This window comes from Anabrus simplex, chromosome 13, assembly GCF_040414725.1.
Source record: "Anabrus simplex isolate iqAnaSimp1 chromosome 13, ASM4041472v1, whole genome shotgun sequence".
In the NCBI taxonomy this organism is placed as follows: domain Eukaryota; kingdom Metazoa; phylum Arthropoda; class Insecta; order Orthoptera; family Tettigoniidae; genus Anabrus; species Anabrus simplex.
In genome coordinates this window covers 8,921,270-8,944,915 of record NC_090277.1, presented here as the reverse complement: position 1 = coordinate 8,944,915, position 23,646 = coordinate 8,921,270, and the positions used below count along the sequence as shown (strand labels likewise).

The following is a 23,646-nucleotide window of genomic DNA, read 5'->3' as shown; positions in this document are numbered from 1 at the left end:
CGAAAACCGTACTAAGTAGTTGGTAGGACGAAAAACTAATAACACTATTTATTATTACATTGCATCCTACAGAGCACATTTCCCCAGTATCTTGAAACAAAAAAAAGTAATGTGAACAAATACTTATTTTTCGTAAATTATTGTTCGTTTTACGTCCTACTAACTACTTTTTCGGATAAGCCGAGGTGCCTGAATGTAGTCCCGCAGGAGTTCTTTTGCGTGCCAGTAAATCTACTGACACGAGGCTGAGGGATTTGAGCACCTTCAGATCCCATCATATTGAGCTAGGATCGAACCTGCCAAGTTGCTTTGTGTCCGGTTCCTTGGCTGAATGATCAGCGTGCTGGCCTTTGGTTCAGAGGGCCCCGGATTCGACCGAGTTGAGGATTTTTACTGAGTAGTTGACAGTTAATTCCTCTGGATCTGCGACTGGATAACCTTCTTAACCTACACACAACAGAACATACTACAAACCACCACAGAGACACGTAATAGTAAATACATCAATCCACCTAGGGTTGGCGTCGTCGTCAGGAAGGGCATCCGGTCGTAGAATTAGGCTAAATCCATACAAATGCCAAATCCAGGTAACTGGCAAAATACTAGGATTTACTATTATTATTATTATTATTATTATTAAAGTTATAGGAGCCTCCGTGGCTCAGACGGCAGTGCGTCGGCCTTCTACCGCTGGATACCGTGGTTCAAATCCCAGTCACACCATGTGAGATTTGTGCTGCACAAAGCGGAGGCGGGACAGGTTTTTCTCCAGGTAGTCCGGATTTTCCTGTCATCCAGCAACACACTCCATTCTCATTTCATAGCATCCATCAGTCATTAATAAATAACTTTGGGAGTGGCGACCCCATCGCACTAACAGACTATATCTGCTTCATTCATTACATTCCTGACCCGGTCAATGACTGGAAAATAGGTTGTAGGTTTTCATTTTCATTAAAGTTGTATGAATTATTTCTCGATGTTATTATACTACTTTGTTCAAGGTTTTCTGTTCTATATTTTCATTCCCTGTATGTAGGTCTAAATTTGTTTAATGGCAATGTACTATTGTGATATGTATTGCAATTAGGGTTACCGTACTCTAAATGCACTAATTTTCTTTCTTTATACAATATGTAAGACCGAGCTCGACAGCTGCAGTCGCTTAAGTGCGGCCAGTATCCAGTATTCGGGAGATAGTGGGTCCGAACCCCACTGTCGGCAGCCCTGAAGATGGTTTTCTGTGGTTTCCCATTTTCACACCAGGCTGTACTTTAATTAAGGCCACGGCTGATTCCTTCCCATTCCTAGCCCTTTCCTGTCCCATCGTCGCCATAAGACTTATCTGTGTCGATGCGTTGTAATTCCAATAGCAAAAAAAGAATCAATATGTAAGTATGTAGTCTGTACCTTGTATTTTTAATGTCCTTTTAAACAGGCATTATGCATCTTTGAGTGCTTCTCTAATAAAGAAAACTGTGAAACTGTATTTATTCCCGCAGCTTCTGTACTTGCTTCAACATACGCCCACTCGATATGATCGCTTACAATATGGCGGACGTGCCTTTCAAGTAGATTCAAATATGGCAGTCCAATAGCCACTCTATAGTCCTCTTTCTAGCTCGTTGTGGATAAGTCATTATGTAAGAATAGAAATAGTGAGGAATCAGCTGAAGAGATTTCTGTGGGCACCATTTATTTCATTGCAGATGATATGGAGGTTCTACAGAAAATATACATTTTTATAAGATAGAGAGTTTTCTAACGTCATTTTCATATCACTTCTAGTAGTTCAAGATTTTGCATGAGATATCATATGGCAGATAGTCTAGTTCCACAAACCACCAGTACATATTGTGTGGGAAGTGGTACCAATGCTACTGAGAATTTTGACTGTGTAAATATATTTGTGTACAGAGTTTATGAGTTATTATCCTTTTGTTATTGTTAATGATTCTGTTAGAAAAGTATAGAACTGTTTTCAAGGAAGGACCTATTACTTTAAAGCAGTAAGTCTGAAGATAATCTGAAAAGTAGTAGATCTTATTTGATTGCTAGATTTCCTATAGAATATTCTGACTTTGTTCAAGTTACTCCATGGCACTTTAATGCACAGTTAGCTGTTGTGTGACAAGTAGCGTTGTTCCAAGGCCCAATACAATACAACAGCTGATAGAGTTCCAGATTACAAGCAGTATATTACAGGCAGTTGCATGTTAACTTGTTGTAAGTACAGTAGTGTTTATTTTGTTTAAAGCTTTGATATTACAAATTGATTGAGTTATCTTCAGTATCTTCAGTATCTGAGACTGCAGAAGATCTCGAGAAGTTGCTGAATGGTATGGATGAAGTCTTAGGTAAGGAGTACAAGATGAAAATAAATAAGTCCAAAACAAAAGTAATGGAGTGCAGTCGAACGAAGGCAGGTGATGTAGGAAATATTAGATTAGGAAACGAAGTCTTAAAGGAAGTAGATGAATATTGTTACTTGGGTAGTAAAATAACCAACGATGGCAGAAGTAAGGAGGACATAAAATGCAGACTAGCACAAGCAAGGAAGAGCTTTCTTAAGAAAAGAAAATTGCTCACTTCAAACATTGATATCGGAATTAGAAAGATGTTTTTGAAGACTTTTGTGTGGAGCGTGGCATTGTATGGAAGTGAAACATGGACGATAACTAGCTCAGAAAGGAAGAGAATAGAAGCTTTTGAAATGTGGTGTTATAGAAGAATGCTGAAGATGAGATGGATAGATCGAATCACGAATGAAGAGATACTGAATCGAATTGGTGAGAGGAGATCGATTTGGCTAAATTTGACGAGAAGAAGAGATAGAATGATAGGACACATCTTAAGACACCCAGGACTTGTTCAGTTGGTTTTTGAAGGAAGTATAGGTGGCAAGAACGGTAGGGGTAGACCAAGGTATGAATATGACAAACAGATTAGAGCAGATGTAGGATGCAATAGTTACGTAGAAATGAAAAGGTTAGCACAGGATAGGGTGGCATGGAGAGCTGCATCAAACCAGTCTATGGACTGATGACTCAAACAACAACAACATCTTCAGTATATAATGTTTCATGTACAAATTCATTTACTACTTCTGTCATGGGTTGTCGATATTGCAGAGAATGTTTGGATAGGACCAGACCGAATGCGATGTGACGTGGTAGAATGGTAACTGAAGACACTAGACATGATAGTAATCCTTTTGTAATGTAATATATAAGTACTCAAAAGTAATAATATTTTGTTACTTTTTTAATATAATGTGGTTTATCAAAGGTATTAATTGCAGTGAATCTTTGTTATATAGTCAACTGGAGCTTCAAAACATTTCCTAACTCATGTCATAGTTACATATTTGTCCACAGCATGATAAAAGGATTAATATCAAACAAGATTTACCTCATTTATATTAATTAAATGTTATATGAATATCATGCTTATGTATGTATGTTGTAGGTGATGCAATATTTTATACAGCAGTAAATACTATATTTTGATCTGTTATAAATAATACAGAAGTATAAAATCTGTGACGTTTTGATATGTTGATATGATGCTTGAGAAATTCTATTCATGGTATGAAAATCTCATTTTTAATGTAAATTGCTTTATGCAGTTTGGAAATGGTTCTAAACTCTCTGACAACAACCCTGATGGTATTTTTTGGCACTTGTCCCATTTTCATACCAGGCAAATGCTGGGACTGTACCTTAACACATTCACTGCGTATTAGCAGAGCATGACATACCCGCCAACATGAGCAAAATATTTGTGTGGGACTCTTTAATAGTTGTAATTATCGAAGTTTTGTACTTTGGTAGGACGAGTTCTATTGAACTCGTGGACTTATCCCACTAACGTGCCTGGTGTGTGACCCGCACGGTGGTTGAATTTGTGAAGTAATACTGGTCACCAGATGGATCATGCTCCACGCGCGTTGTTAGATTACTATGTTTTATTTAACGTAGATAGTAAAGAAATTCATAAAGTATGTTGCAGACATAAATATATTCATATTTACACTTCTCCATTACAGAATTTGACAAACAAAAATGAAACACTTTGGCTAATAGAAGTGATCAATATAACAACAAGAATGAAACCCTATAGTTAACACAAGCGATAAATCAATGTAACAACAATGAGTCTTTCTTTAGTGAACAGTGGGAACTACAAAAATGGCAATAATGTACAACTATAAATGAAGAGAACGAACCTCTAGAAGTCGAACTTGTCCCATGATCATTACTTATATTCATGATATTCCCTAAAGCAAGGTGTTAGGCAGAAAGCCGGAAATCCTGCGCAAGCTGAACAGCCAAAAATGGAGTCCTTCCTGATTTTGTACTTTTTGCTGCAAAGTGTGCATCGTTTTCTCTACATCTTGTTGTTCAGCACTTTAGGCAAGTACTCTGGCAAGTGAATTGCATGATGTTGTTCACTTTCTGCTGGTTCTGGTAGCAAGTTTGAAACTATATCTAAGTGAAAGTCATGGAGATCAAATTTCTTTTCTCTGCTGTACATGTTGTACAGGAAATGTGCATTATTCAACATCATATGAAGTATATGTATCCCCAGTTTCTTATACCAAGAAATTGATTTATGGGTCTGTGGTTAATAGGCCAACTTCTGATGCTGCCTATTGACACCCTTCATATGTTTATTATACTCCACTACCATTTTGGGCTTAATTTTCATCTGTCCACATTTGTGGTCTCAACCAAATCCCCTTCATATTCTCTGGAGATCACGAGAACATCTCTTACCCTTCCCGTGTGTAACGGTTGATCACTTCACTCCTCTTCAACCATTTGGCTACAACTTCTGGTGGGTTTCCCTTCCTCCTTGCTTGCAGAGTTCGGGTACAGTAGGTCTGCTTTTGGAGAAGCTCTTCTGTAAGGCTTACAGAGTTGTAAAAATTATCCATGAAGAGGGAATGGCTTTTAACATCCAGGCCTGTCAGCAACTTGTTCACCATTTTTGCAGCATTCCCCTGACCACTAATCTCAGGATCTTTACTGCCACCTATATATGAATTGTGTGGATAAGGCCATTCGGCTGAGCCAAAATATAAAACTTCATAACATATTTATGGTGTTTGCCTTGAATATATTGTTTCAATCGCAACTGACCTCTCCACAACACCATACTCTCATCTAAGGAGAGCTCACAGGATGTGGGACACAATTCTTTCATTTTATTATTGAAATAATCCATCATTGGGCAAATTTTGTAAATTCGATCACCCGTGCTTCGCTCTCTTTGGAAATGTAAACATCTCAAAAGCAGTGAAAACCTATCTCTTGACAAGAATTTTGAAAACGTCAAGTAAACAGTGTTATGTGGCTGAAGATGTTGATAATATACAAAACATGTACCACATTTAACCATTAAATTGCCTTAAGCAATCATTGTATCGACTAGGTGGAAAGTAAATAAATACTTAATTGTGAATCTATTGAAGTGTGATACGGACCACGAAGCTGATTTTATGTAATAAGAATTATATTACGTCGAAGTAAAGGCACAGCGGTAGAGTAGACATTGTTAATATTAGCACATATATAAATGAGTGGCACTGTTACAGGGCTACCCGTGGATCAGCAGAGGTGAAAGAAGGTGCCGGGATGAATGGGTCTAACTACAACGTCAAAGTTAATTTAAAATTTCAACAAAGGTTATATTTTCTTTCTTGAAGAATTTCAGAATCAACAAATAACAAAGTAACAGGTACCAGTAGCAATAAACAGGTCTAGTAAAGACAAGATAGGTAGTATAGCAAGGTCTTGGGCTTCAAGACCTTACTACACAATTCCTAAGCTACACGCTCAAAATTCCAAAGGTCACCATTTATGCAAGGGTAGAACACCCCTCAATACAAGGAGCACTTGCTCCCAATTTTTAACTTCAAGCCCCTCAGAGGTACTTTTACAACACTTGAAAAGAGCTGACATGCTCTCAGTTTTTCAAGCCTATCCAAGGCAATATCAAAACCTTACAATTACTTGCCATCAAGGCACAATTTACAAAAGTGAAACAGGGGTATCTTGTACCCAACCTACTGGGCTTTCATGGAACACGAATAATGGTTAAGTAAATGGTCCGAAACACCAAATAGAATGGAGGCGAGTACTTGCACTCCTAGAACTGAATTCTAAAAACCTAACGGGCACTAGGCCGATGACACAGGGGCTATTCTCAACCTATGGAGGTGACTCGTATAAGAATAATTTTAAGGAATTATGGAAAGGAAGAAAACCAGTTACAAAACGTAGTCACCTCAAACCAATATGCAGGGGAGCTCGAGAGGGCACGTCACTCTCTATCCCTAATTTACAGTTAAAGGTTGATGAAATTTACATTAGCTGGCAGAACATACATTTTAAAGAAGCTAGTTACATAGTAAAGATTTCGGACCTTTCCCTCAGGTTAAACTGCGGAGCTAGCAAAGAAATAAAGATGTTAATTGGCCATTACCTTGCTGAAGACCTGCTGCCTGAAGAAAGAGGCACTTCCCGCCTCCTGCTTGACACCCGCACTAAGTTAGATGTTGATCAGATGGCCGAGAGATGTGAAAATCCGCAGTTTATAAACCCTCGGGGATGGTTCGAGACCTTTCGTGAATAATCAAGACACACCCACAGCATTTTATTAGTTAAATTTAAGTTACACACCAAATCGAAGAAAGAAGCCTGTGATAGGCTGAAAATTAATTACAGAAATTAGGGATTGGCTGAATTCAAAACTGGCGGTAAGAAAAGATCAGTATTGCCAACCCAAAAATGAGTGAACGAAATTTAGTAAAGAAAAACTTATAAATACAAAATTTCTTCAAAAACGTTCCTTCTCTTCGCACCTGGGTGCATGATCATAGTTTTTTAGCAGAGACATCTATGAGAGAATGTCCAAACTTCTTGATGAACGGAAAACAAAACAAGTTGAAATTCACACAGTACTGGAAACTTCACAATAACAAAATTACTGTAGTGACATCCTCTGAGGAAAGTTTAAGTAGGTCTAGTTCCAAGTTCAGTGTTTCTCCTGTAGAGGAGTTCTATTGGCGCAAGATTTAAATGTACTGCATAGAGGTGTACCTCCCGATACAGGCACAATTTCAGAGTTAATAACGATAGTCTGTTTCATGAGGGGCACTTATTGATTACATATATGATTTCCAATGTCGTAAATGAATTGATATAACTTTGCCTAGATGGTATTTCTAATTATAATAGTATTTTAGAGTGTGGTGTCAGTTTAAAGCCACAACGACGAAACTTGTTAATTATCTCGTACCCCGCAGAATGAACATGAAAACCAAATATCAAGTACCAAATATTAAATATCGACTATCAAATATGAAAAATCCTTAACATCCCAGCATGAATAAAGAATATGACATTGTAGAAAAATTACCCTATGAACAATACTTGTGCGAAATGATAGATTTAAGTAATTCAGTGAAGCATTAATGGAAAAATGATGAATGTAAGAATACAAAAGACCCAATTCCAACTATGTTGACAAAAAGGATCAATGTATATAAGATCATTAATTATTGTATTACCGGGCGAGTTGGCCGTACGCGTAGAGGCGCGCGGCTGTGAGCTTGCATCCGGGAGATAGTAGGTTCGAATCCCACTATCGGCAGCCCTGAAGATGGTTTTCCGTGGTTTCCCATTTTCACACCAGGCAAATGCTGGGGCTGTACCTTAATTAAGGCCACGGCCGCTTCCTTCCAACTCCTAGGCCTTGCCTATCCCATCGTCGCCATAAGACCTATCTGTGTCAGTGCGACGTAAAGCCCCTAGCAAAAAAAAAAATTATTGTATTTACATTTTCTTTTCTCTAAAACATAGATTTCAATTTTATTTTCTTTCATACTAAATTAGCCTGCTAATAAACTAGTGTAAGGATTATTTCTGAGTTTTATTATGAAATATAGGTAATGAAATGTAGCTGTAAGGTAATATAACTATTAATGACTAGGATTATTGAGATGATATGACGAATGATGGATTACATTGGTACACTTTAGGGATTAAATAATGATTTTATGCACATGGTCTTACTCTTCAGTGGAACCTGCGATAATGTTATCATATTTTAAGGACGAAGTCAATATTTTTTTACCCTGAGGAGCTGGCGGGAACATAGACCCCAACCGATGGTTAGGTTTAATACGTAAGCTCATGAGCTTTATTTTTTGCCTGGTGGGCCAACTTATTTAATGTCATGAATTTGATTTTGGTCCGTATTGAGTCGAAATTTACAATATTGATTAAGGATAAAAGGTTTCCACCTGTTCAGTACATTAACATAGTGACTTAATTAAAATATCACATATTTATTATTATCATTATGGTACTGGTTTCGGCACCTTCCTGTGCCATCATCAGCCAAGGAAAAATTGCGTTAGATTACATTAGATTTTGCATTTGGTGAAACTTTCCATTATATTACCATTTTCACAGTAAATTATTTTTTACATTTTTTTTTTTGTTAATGGCTTTGAAATTCTGTACATAACATGATATTCACCCATTTTAACCGATAACATTCTGATTTATGGATATTTAGCAAACCCACTGCATAAGAGTAGGACAGCGCTACCTGAAAAACATGGGAGAAGGAAAGAGACAGAATTATCCCATTACTGCTGTACTGCATTTTAAGATTGGAATGCTCTATAGCAACCGTGCCATGACGCGCTTATAAAGTGGCGTCACACGCTCAGTGCGTGATCCGCACCAAATGTGTTAATTAATGTCAGGGTTGATTCATTGCCAGTCATAACCCTCTCCCATCCCTGCATTGCCAAGAATCTACCAAATTAAAAATAAGATTATCTGCAGATTTGTACACTGATTGCTAAGGTCATTCTGCGTCATTAACAGTTAACTGTTCTGAGCTGCCCATTTATTTTTAGCAATGTATTTTAACCCTAGCATTGATTTAATGGCAAAATAATAATTGTTAAATTCACACAAGTGTCATTGAAATCTGTTCGTGATATATCACATAATCCTCTAGTGTTTTCTTTTACATTTTGCTGAAAATTAATTTCAAAACATTCAGGGTAACATAACATGGGGTTATTTTGTACATGGCTGTTACTTCTGACCAAAGTCCACATCATTTTTTTAACATAGGTAGGTTTGATTTGATTTAGCACACATTTTTTTAACCTGTTATTTCACAGTCAAGTTTCGTACTAATATTGCGCTAATGTCTACACTTTAGCAATTTCCCTAAATGGGAGAAGTTGGTTATTGTATCACGTGGTACTGAAAGTATCGTAAACATTAACATCGCCTGCAAATGTGAACTGAAATGAATTGTTTTGAGTAGATTATGCAAAAACCATCATCGCTGTGTAAGTTTTTGTGATGAGGATGCTGGTGCTGGGTTATACACAGTGGGGATATAAGCTAATGGACTAACAAAATTGAAGGGTACAGGAAAATAAGGAGCTCTTCAATATTTTGCCTACATTTCAGTAAAAGTATTTTTAATTGCAGAATCTCTTAAAACCTGTTCTTTTACTGATTTTTAAAGTCCAGAAATTCACAAATATTGGTACATTCATCATGAGGGTGTAAATAATTTTCATTATGGAATGTAAAAAATTTATAATATTCTCTGACTACACACATGTGTAGAAAAACTGGTGCTCAATGCACTTATTTTAAGTCTCTGTATTATTGTTTATTTTCATTATCATCAGTAACATAGCAAGAATACTATATAAATTATGAACATTTTTCAGGCCCCTGACAAGTATAAAACCATATTTTACAATATTTATAACAATTTACCATTTACTTTAGTAACTATTACGTCCATCACATCCTTTGACACAGGCTTCAGTTCATTATCCGTGACAAATTTTTGAGGAATTATCACTTGCCTCTTTACCACAGAATCTCTTTAACTGTTGTAAGTCCATGAAGTTCTCAGCAGTTATGGGCAAAGCTCCCAGGGAGGGAAAGCATTGTGCTGTGTTTGGGTAATTAAGTGAAGGTAAGAATTACACCTTGAAGGAAATGGTACACTTACCTTCATAAGCTTCCTCTCGCCAAACAAATTGGCCATCAGGATGATTTGAAGCATCATGTCTCTTCTGTTTTGCTGCTATGGAGATGGATTCCTAAGCTCCATTGTAAGTGGTCCAGAAGCTCAACAATGGTCCTCTCTTACTGGCAGGAGTGGAATTGGTGATTTATTGGGATACCTCTCATCCAAGAAGTTATTTCAACTCCTAAATATTGTGTGGTCAGCTGTTACAATGCCTAACTGTAAGAGCTTATGACAAGTCCTTTTGATGCTAGAGGTCGAGTCACTAGGAAAAGTTGCATGGGCTTTTGAATTCACTAAACCCATATTCTTTTCATTCTCAAGATAGGCATGGCCCCTTACTGGGAAAGTTAATTTTTTTCATTATTCACAACTTGTTTTACTCAAGATGAAATTCTGAAAGATTTTTATTGTATAAAGTCCACCTATTCAATACACTTCTGCCATTTAATAAATGCTCTCTTTATAAGATTACATAGTTGTTTATAAAACTACCTAGGACATATTTCGATCTAGCCTAGAGGTCATCATCAGCTAAAATGAAATGAAGAAAAAATATATATAACAAAAACAGTGATACAAAAAAGTTCTGAGAGAAAATATAATCAGCAAATGCAATGGGAGTTTGTGTTAAAATGTACATGGCTTCATTAATAAAAATACACTCAACAAATACAATGGAAAACTGTTGACACAATAATTGAGAAAGATCTTAAGCAAAGCTCAGTTAAATCTGTCACAACACACATTACTGGTCCGTCCTCCTGTACTTCCATTCACTCTCCCTCCCCTCACCCGCATTTCTCCCACCCAACGAAACATCAGAACGGTCGCCAGTGAGTGTAGAGGTCAATATCGACCCTACCTGATCCGTACAAGCACAGGGCTGGAGGACATGAATCTTTCACTTCTACCTCATTTTTCATTCTCATATTCAGGTTTTTGTTTCCACTTTTCGATTCTGCCTATACTTGTATTCTCTGCGATGTAATATAATGGATTTTTTAAAAAAAACTTGATTTCCAGAAACATGACAAATTAGAACAACATCTGTCTTCACAATTCTTTAAGTATTTCCTCCAGCCTACCAGTATTGTATTAAAAATGGTTGGACCCACAATTACAACTTAATTAGTCCAATTTTAAATCTATGTACATTTTTTATAATTTTCCATCATATTTTTCGAGTGTATTTTTAATATTAAAGCCATGTACATTTTAACATAATCTCCTATTGCATTTGTTGATTGTATTTTATCTTGGGTTTTTATGTATCACTCTTTTTGTTATATGTCTTTCTTCTTTATGTTATTTTAACTGATGACCTCTAGGCTAGGTCGAGTCATGTTCTAGGTAGTTTTTGAAAACTATGTAGTCTTTTAAACAGATCATTTACTAAATGGCGGAAGTGTATTGAATCGGTGGACTCTGTAAAATTAAATTCTTTTAGAATTTCATCTTAGACATTTGAAGTCAATACGGAACCTGAATGAAGTCCATTACTTGTAACTTGTTCTATGTCAAGCGACACAGATAGATCTTACAGATAGGATGGGAAAGGTGCACCCATCGCCCAGTGGGAAACCACTGCAGTCAGCCACCCGAGTACCGGCGGGAAAACCGAAACGTGAGGTTTGGAGGAAATGCCAGCCTGATCTGAACATCAAGCTCTTATTTCATCTTCTGGGGCTAACAACCTCAGTCGTATAATTGGACAGTCCCGAGCTGTCCCAACAAACATTCCTCTTAGCTCATGGAATGGATCGCACTGTAGAATTGAGATTACCCCAGGGGGACAATCCCCCGTCAACCAAAGTTGACGCAAGCAGGCATTCGGATTCTGGGGGACCTGCCAGAATGTGCGAATGGGAAGAGTCAGAGCTCCCAAGAACTTCCAAAAGGATCAAAACGAAGAAGATTTTCAGGATGGGGACCATAAATGTACAGACAATGACAAAGACTGTAAACTTAAACGGGTAATAGATGAGATGAGAGAAAGAAACATTGGGATACTAGCCATGCAGGAAACAAGATATAGTGATGAAGACACAGTGGAGTCAGAAGGCTTCATAGTGCTGAAAGGAAAACTAGGAATCAGAGTGGGAAAAAGAAGACACACACCTACATGCTTTGGTACAGGATTCATAATAGACAAGAGGTATGAGAATGGCATAATTGAAATGAAGAGTAGGTCTGAAAGGATTTCCACATTATCAATTCAAGCAGGGAACAAAAAATATACCATAGTAAATGGACATGCGCCTACCAATGACAAGAACAGAAAAGACAAGAAAGCTGTAGACAGTTTCTGGGAAGAACTGGATGATACACTGAAAAGCATACCACACAGACAAGTAAAGATACTTGTAGGTGATTATAATGCACAGGTAGGGAGGGAGAAGCAACATAAGGGGATAGTAGGCGAGTACCCAGCACACAAGAGGACGAAAAAAACGGAGAAAGGTTAATTGAACTATGTCGAGAACACAGAATGAGACTTATGACAACTCACTTCAGGGCCATACCGAATAAGGAAAAGACATGGGCAAGCTTATGCACCCCCATTGGGGAATTCCAGATTGACCATGTGGCAATCAATCGGACAAACACTAAAGAGATTATGAACACAAAGGTCAGAAAGAACACAAGAATAGAATCAGATCACTATCTTACAGAAATCAAGTGCCTTTGGATTCCGCACAGGGGTAGACTGCCACAGACAAGTAGACCAACTGGAAAAATAAATATAGACAGAGACAAATTACGGCACGATCGATCCAAATACGAGGAAGGAATAGAAACTGGCAATGGATGGGATGACATGAAGCTGAATATGAGGAAACAGGCTGAAATATGGGGAAAGGAAGAAAAGAAAAAGAAACACTGGTGGTGGAATACGGACTGTGAGGAAGCGGTTGAGATTCGCAGGAAAGCCTGGAGAGACTGAAGCATTAAGAAGAACCTGGAAAAATGGGAAGTTTTCCTACGAGTAAGGAAGGAAACAGCCAGAACCATAAGATGGACCAAAAGACAGAGGATGAAGCAGGAATTGGATGAAATTGAATACAACTTCAGGAAAAACAATAGTAGAGACTTTTTTGGGAAATTCAAAAAGAGCCTGAGTGGATATAAAGGCAGAGAACTCTTTATAAGAGATAAGAATGGGGATCTGGCAGTTAGTGCGAAGGAGAACTATAGGATACTTGCAGAATACTTTCATGACCTGTTAAACTGTGAACCACCTGAAGAAGAGCTGGAGCTGGGGACAAACACAGAAAAGAGAGAGTCATGTCCTCCAACTAGAGATGAGGTCGCACAGGCCATAAGCGATCTAAAGAATAACAAAGCAACCGGAGAAGATGGAATATCAGCTGAGATGATTAAGTGGGGAGGTGACAAGGCAGTAGACAACATGACCAACATCATCGGCCAGATTTGGAGAACAAAGAAGTTACCAGAAGGATGGAAGAATGCGATCATAATACCAATACATAAGAAGGGAGACAAGAGGGATGCAAACAACTATAGAGGAATTTCGCTACTAGAGATTGGCTATAAGGTGTTGTCGAAAGTCCTGCTCAATAGACTGAAAGAACAGTTAGAAAGTACAATTGGAGACTTCCAAGCAGGATTTAGGAAGGGAAGAGGATGCATAGAACAGATATTTATACTGAAACAACTGATAGAACATAGGGCCTTAAAGAACAAAAAAACTGTGGTAAACTTTGTAGATTTCACTAAGGCATATGACTCCATCGACAGACAAACCCTTGGAAGAATCCTGAAGAACAGAGGATTAGATGGCACTACACAAGAACTCATAATGGAAATTCTATCAGACACAAAGGCAAGGGTGAGATTCAGAGGAGTACTCTCTGCAGAATTTGATATCAACACTGGTGTCAAACAAGGAGATGGATTATCACCAATGTTGTTCAACATAGCTCTGGATGAAGTCATCAGATAGTGGAGAACAATGAATGAGACAATGGGAATACCAAAGACGCATGTTGGGGACAAAAAGGACAATAGGGCCCAAATAGATTGTCTAGCCTTTGCGGACGACATAGCTATAGTAAGTGAGACAGAAGAAGATGCAAAGACACAACTCAACAACTTAAGCAATATAGCCGGAAGGGTAGGACTGAGGATCGCCTACAACAAGACAAAGACATTGAATACCACTGAGGATTGGACAACACCGGAAGGCACCGTGCAAAAGGTGGACAAATTCAAGTACCTAGGAGAATTTATAACAGGAAGGAATAGGAGCAATGAGGGAATAACAGAGAGGATAAAGAAGATGCGATCAGCCTTCTGTATGACCAGAGGTATATACAATAAAAAGAATATATCTACAGACGCAAAGATCAGACATTACAAGGCAACGGTGAGAAATGCTGTATTATATGCTGCTGAGACAATAGCACTAGGAAGAAATGGTGCGGAACAACTAGAGAAAGAAGAGAGAAAATATTGAGGAAAATACTAGGCCCTAAGAGAGGAGGTGAGAGATGGATGAGGAGACCCAGGGAAGAACTATACCGGAACATGAGGACAATCTCAGAAGAAATCAGACTGAAAAGAGCAAGGTTTGCGGGACATGTAATCAGGATGAATATGGATAGAATGACGAAAAGAGTATGGGAAACAACAGCGAGGACACGAGGAAAGACAGGAACCAAATGGGTAGTTGAACTCCGGAAAGATTGGTCAGAATTGGGGATCAAGGTGGAAGAAAGAGAAAATTGGAAAAGCAAGTACATACCGACTAATATGCCAGAGATCAATGATAGGGATGGATAGAGGAAAAGGATTGAGAGTCACCAGTGGAGTAGACAAGAGAAGAGGATACTAAATATCTCGGAAGAAGAGCGGGAGAGAAGAAGAGAAAGGATGAAGAGGTTCTGGGAGGAGAAGAAGAAAATGCAATCCATGAAGGAGCTCTCTGTGGTCCTACAGAGGCTGTAACGCAAGAAGAAGAAGGAGAAGAAAAAACCATCCATCTTCAGGGCTGCCAACATTTGGGTTCAAGCTCACTATCTCTTGAATGTAAGCTCACAGCTGCATGCCCCTACAACCGCATGACTAACTTGCTTTGGTACATTACTTCTCTACGTTCACCATGTTGAAAAGGAACTGAAAGTAAATATCTTCTGCTGTCTACTACACAAGTTGCACAACATATGCAAGTGCATAACAGTAGAATGGTTTCAGATGAAGCGATGCAACACGGAGCATACATCGTCACTTCCCTTTCTGTCTTCATACCCTGGATACACATAAAAAGCACTTTGGGAAGTGGACAGTGCATGGATGTTGAATGCAAACTCAGATAACCATCTCCTATCATAGATATCATTCATGTTAGAAACAGCTACATTTCCCCCACAGTCAAAGCAAATCACCTCAGATTCACATCCATTTTTTGAAGAATAAGAAAATGGTTCAGAGTGACCAGCAGAGAGGGTGGGATAGAAAGAAGTGTATGTAGTTGGGTTGCTGACACAATAAGTGCTGCAATCTTGTTTTCAGAATTTTGAGAGCTTTCTTTATAGTGTAGCACTAGAATTAGAAGTGGTAGAATATACAAGCCAACATGCCAGTAAGACAGCAGGAACATACTTTAGACAACCGTGTATAGAAAAATTGACTTGGCAGTGGAAAAAGAAGACAAGTGATCTATTAGAACTAAAACCCATACTCCATGTTGCAACAGCCCTGAAGGGCTATGGCCTACCAAGCAACTGCTGTTCAGCATGATCAATCCTCATGGCTGTTGTCTTTGGCTTTCTGGACTGGGCCCCCTATCGCACCATCACATAGCTCCTCACTTTTAATCATGTAATGTGAGTGGACTTCAAACCAGCCCTCAGATCCAGGTAAAAATCCTTTACCTAGCAGGAAATCAAACCTGGAGCCTCCAGGTAATAGTCAAGCGCACCACAGGGCCGAGTCTACTGGGTCTAGGGAAGTGAAAATTAGACAGTTTGAATGTGTACGTTTAAAACTAAAAAGATTTAACTTGGTTTCACTTTACAGTGTCGGTGTTTCATGTGCACAAAATGTGTCACAAAATGAATGCATTCCTTAAGGTCCGGAGAACTTCAAGTCTCAAAAATGTAGTATAGTTTATTCCAGCACAAGTTGTTTTCATCCTATCCTGAAGTTGAATCAACTTTTTATGAGGTTGGAATTTTATCAATTGTGCAGAGGATACCTGCAAGAGAGCTGTTTCTGTATGACTTTGTTCCATTTTAGACTCTTAATATGGTGTACAGAGAGGGATGATACTAGCTAACTATGCTCAATAATATTACCATGTTTATAATTTAAACATCTTCCCCTTGCTTTGGAAGAGGTATGTGTATCAACCCTTGTTCCATCTCTCCACGGGGTCAGTATGAAGTGAGATGGATCTTCATGGCGAGTTTTTACGACCAGATGCCATTCCCGGTGTCGACCTCTTCAGAAGAGTTTATGAGAAAAAATGAATGACATTAAATAGGCTGGGTGTGGGGGTAAAACCCAGTACTGGCATACACTACTCACGTTGAATAACACCAAAGTATCTACTCAAGGCTTAACGTCCCCATCCAATGGAAGAATCACCATCAACAGCATCATATTCCCTCACTCCATATGAACATTGCAAGGAGGACTGGAATAGAATTCATTCTTTTGGAATGCAATCTAATGATTAGAAATTGTGTACCAGCTCATTGCCACCCAACACTCTGATAGTGAACATTGCTTATACCAGTGAATATTGAACCAGCTAACAACGAAGTGAGCATATAGCGCCACCAGGTGGGCTTGTTGTTAAAAGAGCTATGGTATGGTAAAAGTAGTGTGGGAATAACTAACTGGTTTTACAATAATGTGTTTTGAGAACAAAAGAGTGTGGGAAAATATTTCATTGGGAAAAGAATATAATTGAGCAACTGTCTGGAAATGATGGTAGGCAAGTGATCAACCTGGAGTGCTTGGTAGGGATGAGGACCATTACATGTCTGCTTGACGATCAGAATCCTCTTTACAAAGTAAAGGAAGAGACAAGTTATGAGGAAAGTTATGTGTAAAAGGAGAAACAAAATAGCTAGTCATTGTGTTCCTTTTCACGTTTTTATCTGTCTATACATTTATAACTTCATTTATCACCTGTTTGTTCTGTTCCATTCTTATATTTTTACAGTGGAAGGTAAATTATTGATACTTTTATTGTGCTTACATGTCATTTATTTTTTTGGCTGTTTCATGTTTATGTAACTTTGCTATCCACATTTATCCTTAATTTACTTTCCTTATTTCTTACTTATAGCTGTCTTCAGACATTAAGAATGAAATATTCATAGAGCAAGAGACCGTTGATCCACTTGTCCCATATCTCAAAGAAGGAAATAAGTAAGTACACCAGTATCTCTAGACAATATGCAGTATGGTGTTTACCTATTATTTCAAGCCATCAGAATTAAGAACAAATATCTATAAACCAATTCTTCATAGACAAATATATTTGTTTTATTTATTTATTCTGACTTCTTTCTAGTGTTGAATTTAGGTTTCCTGGACCTCTCTTGAACATGACCATATCTACAGATATATAACCTTATAATCTAACAGAGATACATTATACTAACACACCCAGTACAAATATAAAGTAATCTAGCTCTCTGTCCCACACACACTAATTATATTTACTACTCAACTATCAATACAAGAAATACTTGCAGTCCTTTGTCACTCATGTGCTCAGCTGTACAACGCACGCATCAGTTGGGTGTTTCCAACAGGTGATCTTGGCAGGGTCTATTGAACCTACATAATAAATCAAAGTTTCTGACAGTGACTGGTAAGAAATTCTGAAGTCTGGAACTGGTTACAGTAAAATAATTGTTGTTCAGACCTTCTTAATGTGGTAACAGCTTGGATTGCTCCCTTTAAAGTACGATGGAATTGTTGAACCTTTCCATTACTGAGAGAGTAATAACTAGTAGTTTTTGAAAGTTTAGATCTAAAAATTTTTTGTCAGTGCCTGAAAAAAAGAAATTCAACTGAAATTGTTTTCCTTGAGCTGTTATCACCTGCATCTGCACTCCATTTCTTGTGTTCCAATTTTCAAAAAGAAACTTTTGCCACAGTTTCTGCCATTATATTTTGAATTGGAATTGTCTACATCCAGTTTGAAAATTGGTCTATGCAAATCAGGCAATACGAGAAACCATTGGATTGTGGTAGATGTCCTATTAAGTCAACCTGGAGAGTCCTAAACCCTATGAACCTACTACGCTGGCGTAGCAAGGGGAGAGGTTATACTCCCACGTGGCGCGTCCCAGGCGGCAGATAGGGGGGTCCTAACCGGCTTGCCAGCGGACTTGAGGGACATAAAATACCTCTCGCGGGCCACACACACTACCCCCTGTGGGTGGGGATGCACATGTAGAATACACCCCCAGTATCCCCTGCTTGTCATAAGAGGCGACTAAAAGGGGCGACCAAGGGATGATTGAATTAGGACCATGAAACTACTTTTGATTCATACCATCATGCGGGGAACACCATGGGTTGCCTGTACTTGCGAGTAGTACCACTACATTAGGTACGAAATAGGTTTGTACCCATACAAACTGATAGGGTCTGGGCGTTGCCTGTGATTAGTACCCATTATGTGAGGAACACCACGGGATAGTGCGAGTTCCTAAGGTTAGTACACCTAGGTGAGGAACCTCATCGGTTTGCATTGGCTAAGAGTGGCACCATTGTGTGAGAAACACCAGAGGTTTGCGTTCCCTATATGAAGTACAATACTTGTGAGTAGTACCATCCTGTGTGGAACACCGTGAGTCTTCGCTACTTTTGATTAGTACCCCAACATTACAAATACCATGGTTCTACTTTACTCGTGACATGTACCATTCTGAGGGGTCTTAGACCTGGTTTTTGGACCCCTTTAGACATCAAGCACCCTCGATTCAGGACTGTGCTTTATAAGCTGTCCCTTGGTCAGTAATAGTGTTATTTATGACCTGTTTTGAGTCAGATCCACTGGTTTTTGTTTGTTTGTTTATGGTTTTTTGGGGGGTGTTCATGTCGATCCATTCATTTTTCATGAATTTTTATTTTTTATTTTGGTCAGTGGATTTTTTGAACTTTTTGTTGAAATTTCATTTCGTACCATTATGGGCCGATGACCTCGGTGTTAGGGCCCTTTAAGCAACAAGCATCATCATCATCAGTCCTGAACCACTCATCAACTGGAGGAAAAGTTCTCTTCAGAGATTTTGTATGCTTTGATATCTTACTTCCTAGGTGGGCTAGAAAGGTCCTTGACCACAGTGCAACATCCTTCTTCATCTTCTTTGATATAAACTTTGATTAGGTGAGTTTTAGAGTTGCTCTCTTTTCTGTATGTGACAAAGTGTGATTTTGGTAGCATATTGGCTGTCTCTACACTTCTGGAATATATGGGAAAATGTTGGCTGTCAAAGTATCACATCATTCTGCTCTCTCCTGCTGGTGTTGTGTAAGTGCTGAAATTTAGTGAAGCATGAGGGCTTGAAAGTAAAAAAAATTGAGCTCATCATCCTTCAACTTGGCCGCAGCAATCTCATTATAATCTATAGGTTCAAGCTCCTCTGTTCTTGAGAGATGATCTGCAAGTAGGTAAATTTTCCTGAAATATGACATAAATCAGTTGTGAACTGATAAATGAAATGTAATGTCTTAATTGCCTTTGTGATGCTTTCTCAAAATTTTTCTTGAAGGTGAAAGATAATGTCCTATGATCTGTGTGAACTGTGAATGTAGCTGGCATTAGGGATGAACTCACTAACTGAGCAACATTGGCTAGTCCTACTTGAGCACATTAAATAACAATGTTTTTCGTCTTCACCTAAAGAGATCCATTTTTCCTGTACACATTTCTGCAGTGCTGTATTCCACTTCTACCAGATGAGTTGGCCATGCGGTTAGGAGCGCACAGCTGTGAGCTCACATCCGGGAGATAGCGGGTTTGGACCCCACTGTCGGCGGCCCTGGAGATGGTTTTCTGTGGTTTCCCATTTTCACACCAGGCTAATGCTGGGGCTGTACCTTAATTAAGGCCACGGCTGCTTCCTTCCCATTCCTAGGCCTTTCCTGTCCCATCGTCGACATAAGACCTATCTGTGTCGGTGCGACATAAAACAACTAGCAAAAAAAAATTCTGTTTCAAAGTCAGCATTTTCATTAACTAAATAGCAACATGGACTTTCGACCATCTTGTTTATTGTGATCGCTACATTACCTATGTAACATTGAAAACTATAATTTCTCTATTTCCTCTTTCAGATTTTCAGAATTTTTTTCTTGTGTAAAACTGTCATTTCATAAAACATGCTGTCACCACTTTATCTTTGTTAAGTTGTGCCTCCAATTTCTTTGTTACGGTAAATGGCCTAAAATAATCCGAACGAGACTCACCAGTACATGCGTTATTAGATCACTTCAGGTCACCATATAATGGCAGAACAATAATTAAACTATCCATTTCACTCTTTCTCTAAATTCTCTGCCATATATTTAAAGATATAGTTCACTTTACAGGAATCACAAAACATCATATTAATGCACAAGTTCAAAGCCTTCTTGATTTACAACAACATTGCTAACTTGTTCATACTTTCAAGAGACATGACAATAGGTAACTGAGGTCAGAAAACAAAAGCTTTGTGTTTCTCAACGCCTTGTTTTAAAAGAGATAAAACAATTAAGTTAGTAGAGATGCTTTAGAGTATTTCATAGACTGCTAATTGCAAGAGATTTGTCTTACTGCATTTTATTAATACTAAAGAAAGGAATAAGTCAGTGACCAGAACGGCCAAAGGGAAATCCTTAATCTGGCCCAGAAATGAAACTAACATACTACGTGATTTGGCCGTAGGGTTAGGGTCGCAAAACTGTGAGCTTTCATTCAGGGGATTAAGGGTTCGAATATCACTGTTGGCAGGCCTGAAGATGGTTAGGCCATGGCCATTACCTTTCCATCCTTATCGCTGTTAGTGTGCCTTTAAACCACAAGCTGCATATATCAGTGGGAGAGTGTAAGACACAATAACTATAGCAAAGGAGAAAGAAATCCCTATTACAAGAAATGAACAAATCCAAGAAAATATAAAATGCAGATCAACATGAATACTGAAAGTACAAAACAAATGAAGAAGTGGTGGTGGTTATCGTTTTTTGTTTAGGGGGACCAAATATAGCAGTAACAAAGAGAAAGAATATGCATGGTTCAAATTAAAACTCTGAAATAACAATATACTGTCAGGAGGATAACACTGTTCTAACACGTTGACTGAAATAATGCAACATGTTGATGTAATTTTAAAAGGTACGATGAGCTCAATTCTTATCATAATGTGAACTTCACTTTACGATTTGATTATCCACCATCTTAGGAACAATATTATATTATGAATTTCTTGAATTTGAGAAGTATTTCAGTTCATACAAATGTGTTGGCAGGTGTCTTTTTGAATGATTCATGGTGATAGGATGAGAACTGCTGTATTCAACATGGTATGGCTGCTTTCTTCTCACTCCTAGCCTTTTCCTATCCCATCATTGCCATAAGACCTATCTGTGTTGGTGGGAGGTAAAAAGAATGTAATTTTTAATGATTCATTGAACATACCTTCAAAATATAAGGTACATGTGCATATGTTTCTTTTATACTACTAACAGGCTAAAATGATATTGTTTAAGAGATCCTACCTCAAATCAAATACTCCCATTGGTTTTGCCAGAGGATATTTGATCCATGATGCCATTTGTCCTAGGCTTACGAGCTTGACATTCATTGATAACTTGATATAGTGCATGAAAATCAGATAGAATGATAAATGCGATTCAGGAAAATTTGGACTGTCACGATTTTATAGATGATCTTCCTGCGCACTGAGCATTGAACTCAGAATGCTGCTATAACATTTCCTGAAATATGATGGACACTGAAACTAGATGATAATCTGCCTGATTGTCTGGATTGACTGAGCGCACAGCTCAAAGCCTGGTGGACAACCTTGACTCGTAATAAATGTGTTCCATATACATCCTGCATTTGCTTAGGACAAGGAGAATTGCAAGACATCATACACAGTGTACTGAAGATGCTTTCTAACAGGTACAAGGATCAGAAAAGAAATGCAAAAACACGTCTACTATACGAGAACACCAGCAACAGCAGTAACAAAAGCATCAGTTAGAATAGTAAAGGATATGGGGAAATCAGTTTTGGCGAGCACAGTAGCATCAGACAAACTTTTTTAATTTGTGAAAGGCAGCTTGTTATGGTCCTGCTTTTCGGGATTTTTAACCAGGCCTCGGACCTAAGGGCGTAATGGAGTCCCACTCCCATTTGACTAGTGAGGAACTCCTATGAAACAAATTGGCGAACGAAATTGAATTTGATGGGGAGTCATCAGTAGTAATGTGGCTTAAGGAAGAAAGAAAGTAGAAGTACTGGATGAGTCAGCAAAGAGGAACTGTCTGGATGTGTTAGGATTGAATTATATTTGGGTAAGGGGAGATAATGAGCAAGAGATTATAAAGTGTACTTGATGGATGTTAAAAAGGGAAGCGTAGGGTATGGGGTAGGTCTGTTCATCAGTAATACTATTGCTGCATTGTCATAGAGCAGTAGAAATAGATGAAATTAGACCTGAAGTGGTGAAGTGAAGTGGAAACATAGGGATGAAATGGTCTCATAGAGTAAAAAGATTAGAATGGAGTGTTAGTCAGGTACCTTCAGATTGAATAAAAGCAGTAATTGCACCTTTCTCTAACCAAGGGAACAGGAAGGATTGCTCAACTATCAAGGTATCTCATTGATCTCTATACGAGGCAAGGTGTTCACTGGCATCTTAGAAGGGAAGGTGCAATTAGAGGTTCAGATGCATTTGGAAAAAAGCAGTGGGGTTTTAGACCACAGGATGGTTGTCAAGATCAGGTTTTCAGTATGTACCAGCTGATTGAAAGAAAGGTACGAGATGAATAGACAGTCACATTTATGTTCCGCAGATCTAGAGAAGGCATATGACAGAGTACTGAGGGAAAAGAATACATTATGAACATAAATCAAAGGAATTTATGTTGACCAAGTGCTGCAGTGAGAATTGATATTAGAATTCATTTTTGGTTCAAGGTACTTGCAGAGGTTAGACAAGGCTTATATTTTTCGTAGTTTACATGGGTCATCTGCTGAAAGGTATTAAGTGGCAAGGAGGTATTCACTTAGGTGAAAATGGTGTTAGCAATCTGACCTTTGCTGATGACTTGGTCTTAAAGGCAGATGGTGTAAAAGTGTGCAGTCTAATATGTTGGAACTTGAAAATAAATGCATTGAGTATGGTATGAAAATTAGCCTTTCTAAGACTAAATTGATGGCAGTAGGTAAGAAATCTATGTGAATTGAATGTCAGATTGGGGATGCAAGCTGGAACAGGTAGATAAATTGAAGTATTTACGAAGTTTGTTCTCCCAGGATGATAGCATATTATGTGAGATTGAATCAAGATGCAG

The 23,646-nt window shown here is 38.3% G+C and overlaps 1 protein-coding gene across 1 annotated transcript in view; it reads left to right on the top strand.

Annotated features, from left to right (window-relative positions):
• Positions 1 to 23,646, top strand: part of LOC136884824 (zinc finger protein 32-like) — a 74,629-nt gene that overhangs the window by 8,285 nt on the left and 42,698 nt on the right. The window contains exon 3 of the mRNA XM_068230163.1: positions 17,408 to 17,490. Coding sequence (XP_068086264.1) covers positions 17,408 to 17,490 — 83 coding nt within the window. The remainder of the gene's footprint in view (positions 1 to 17,407; positions 17,491 to 23,646) is intronic.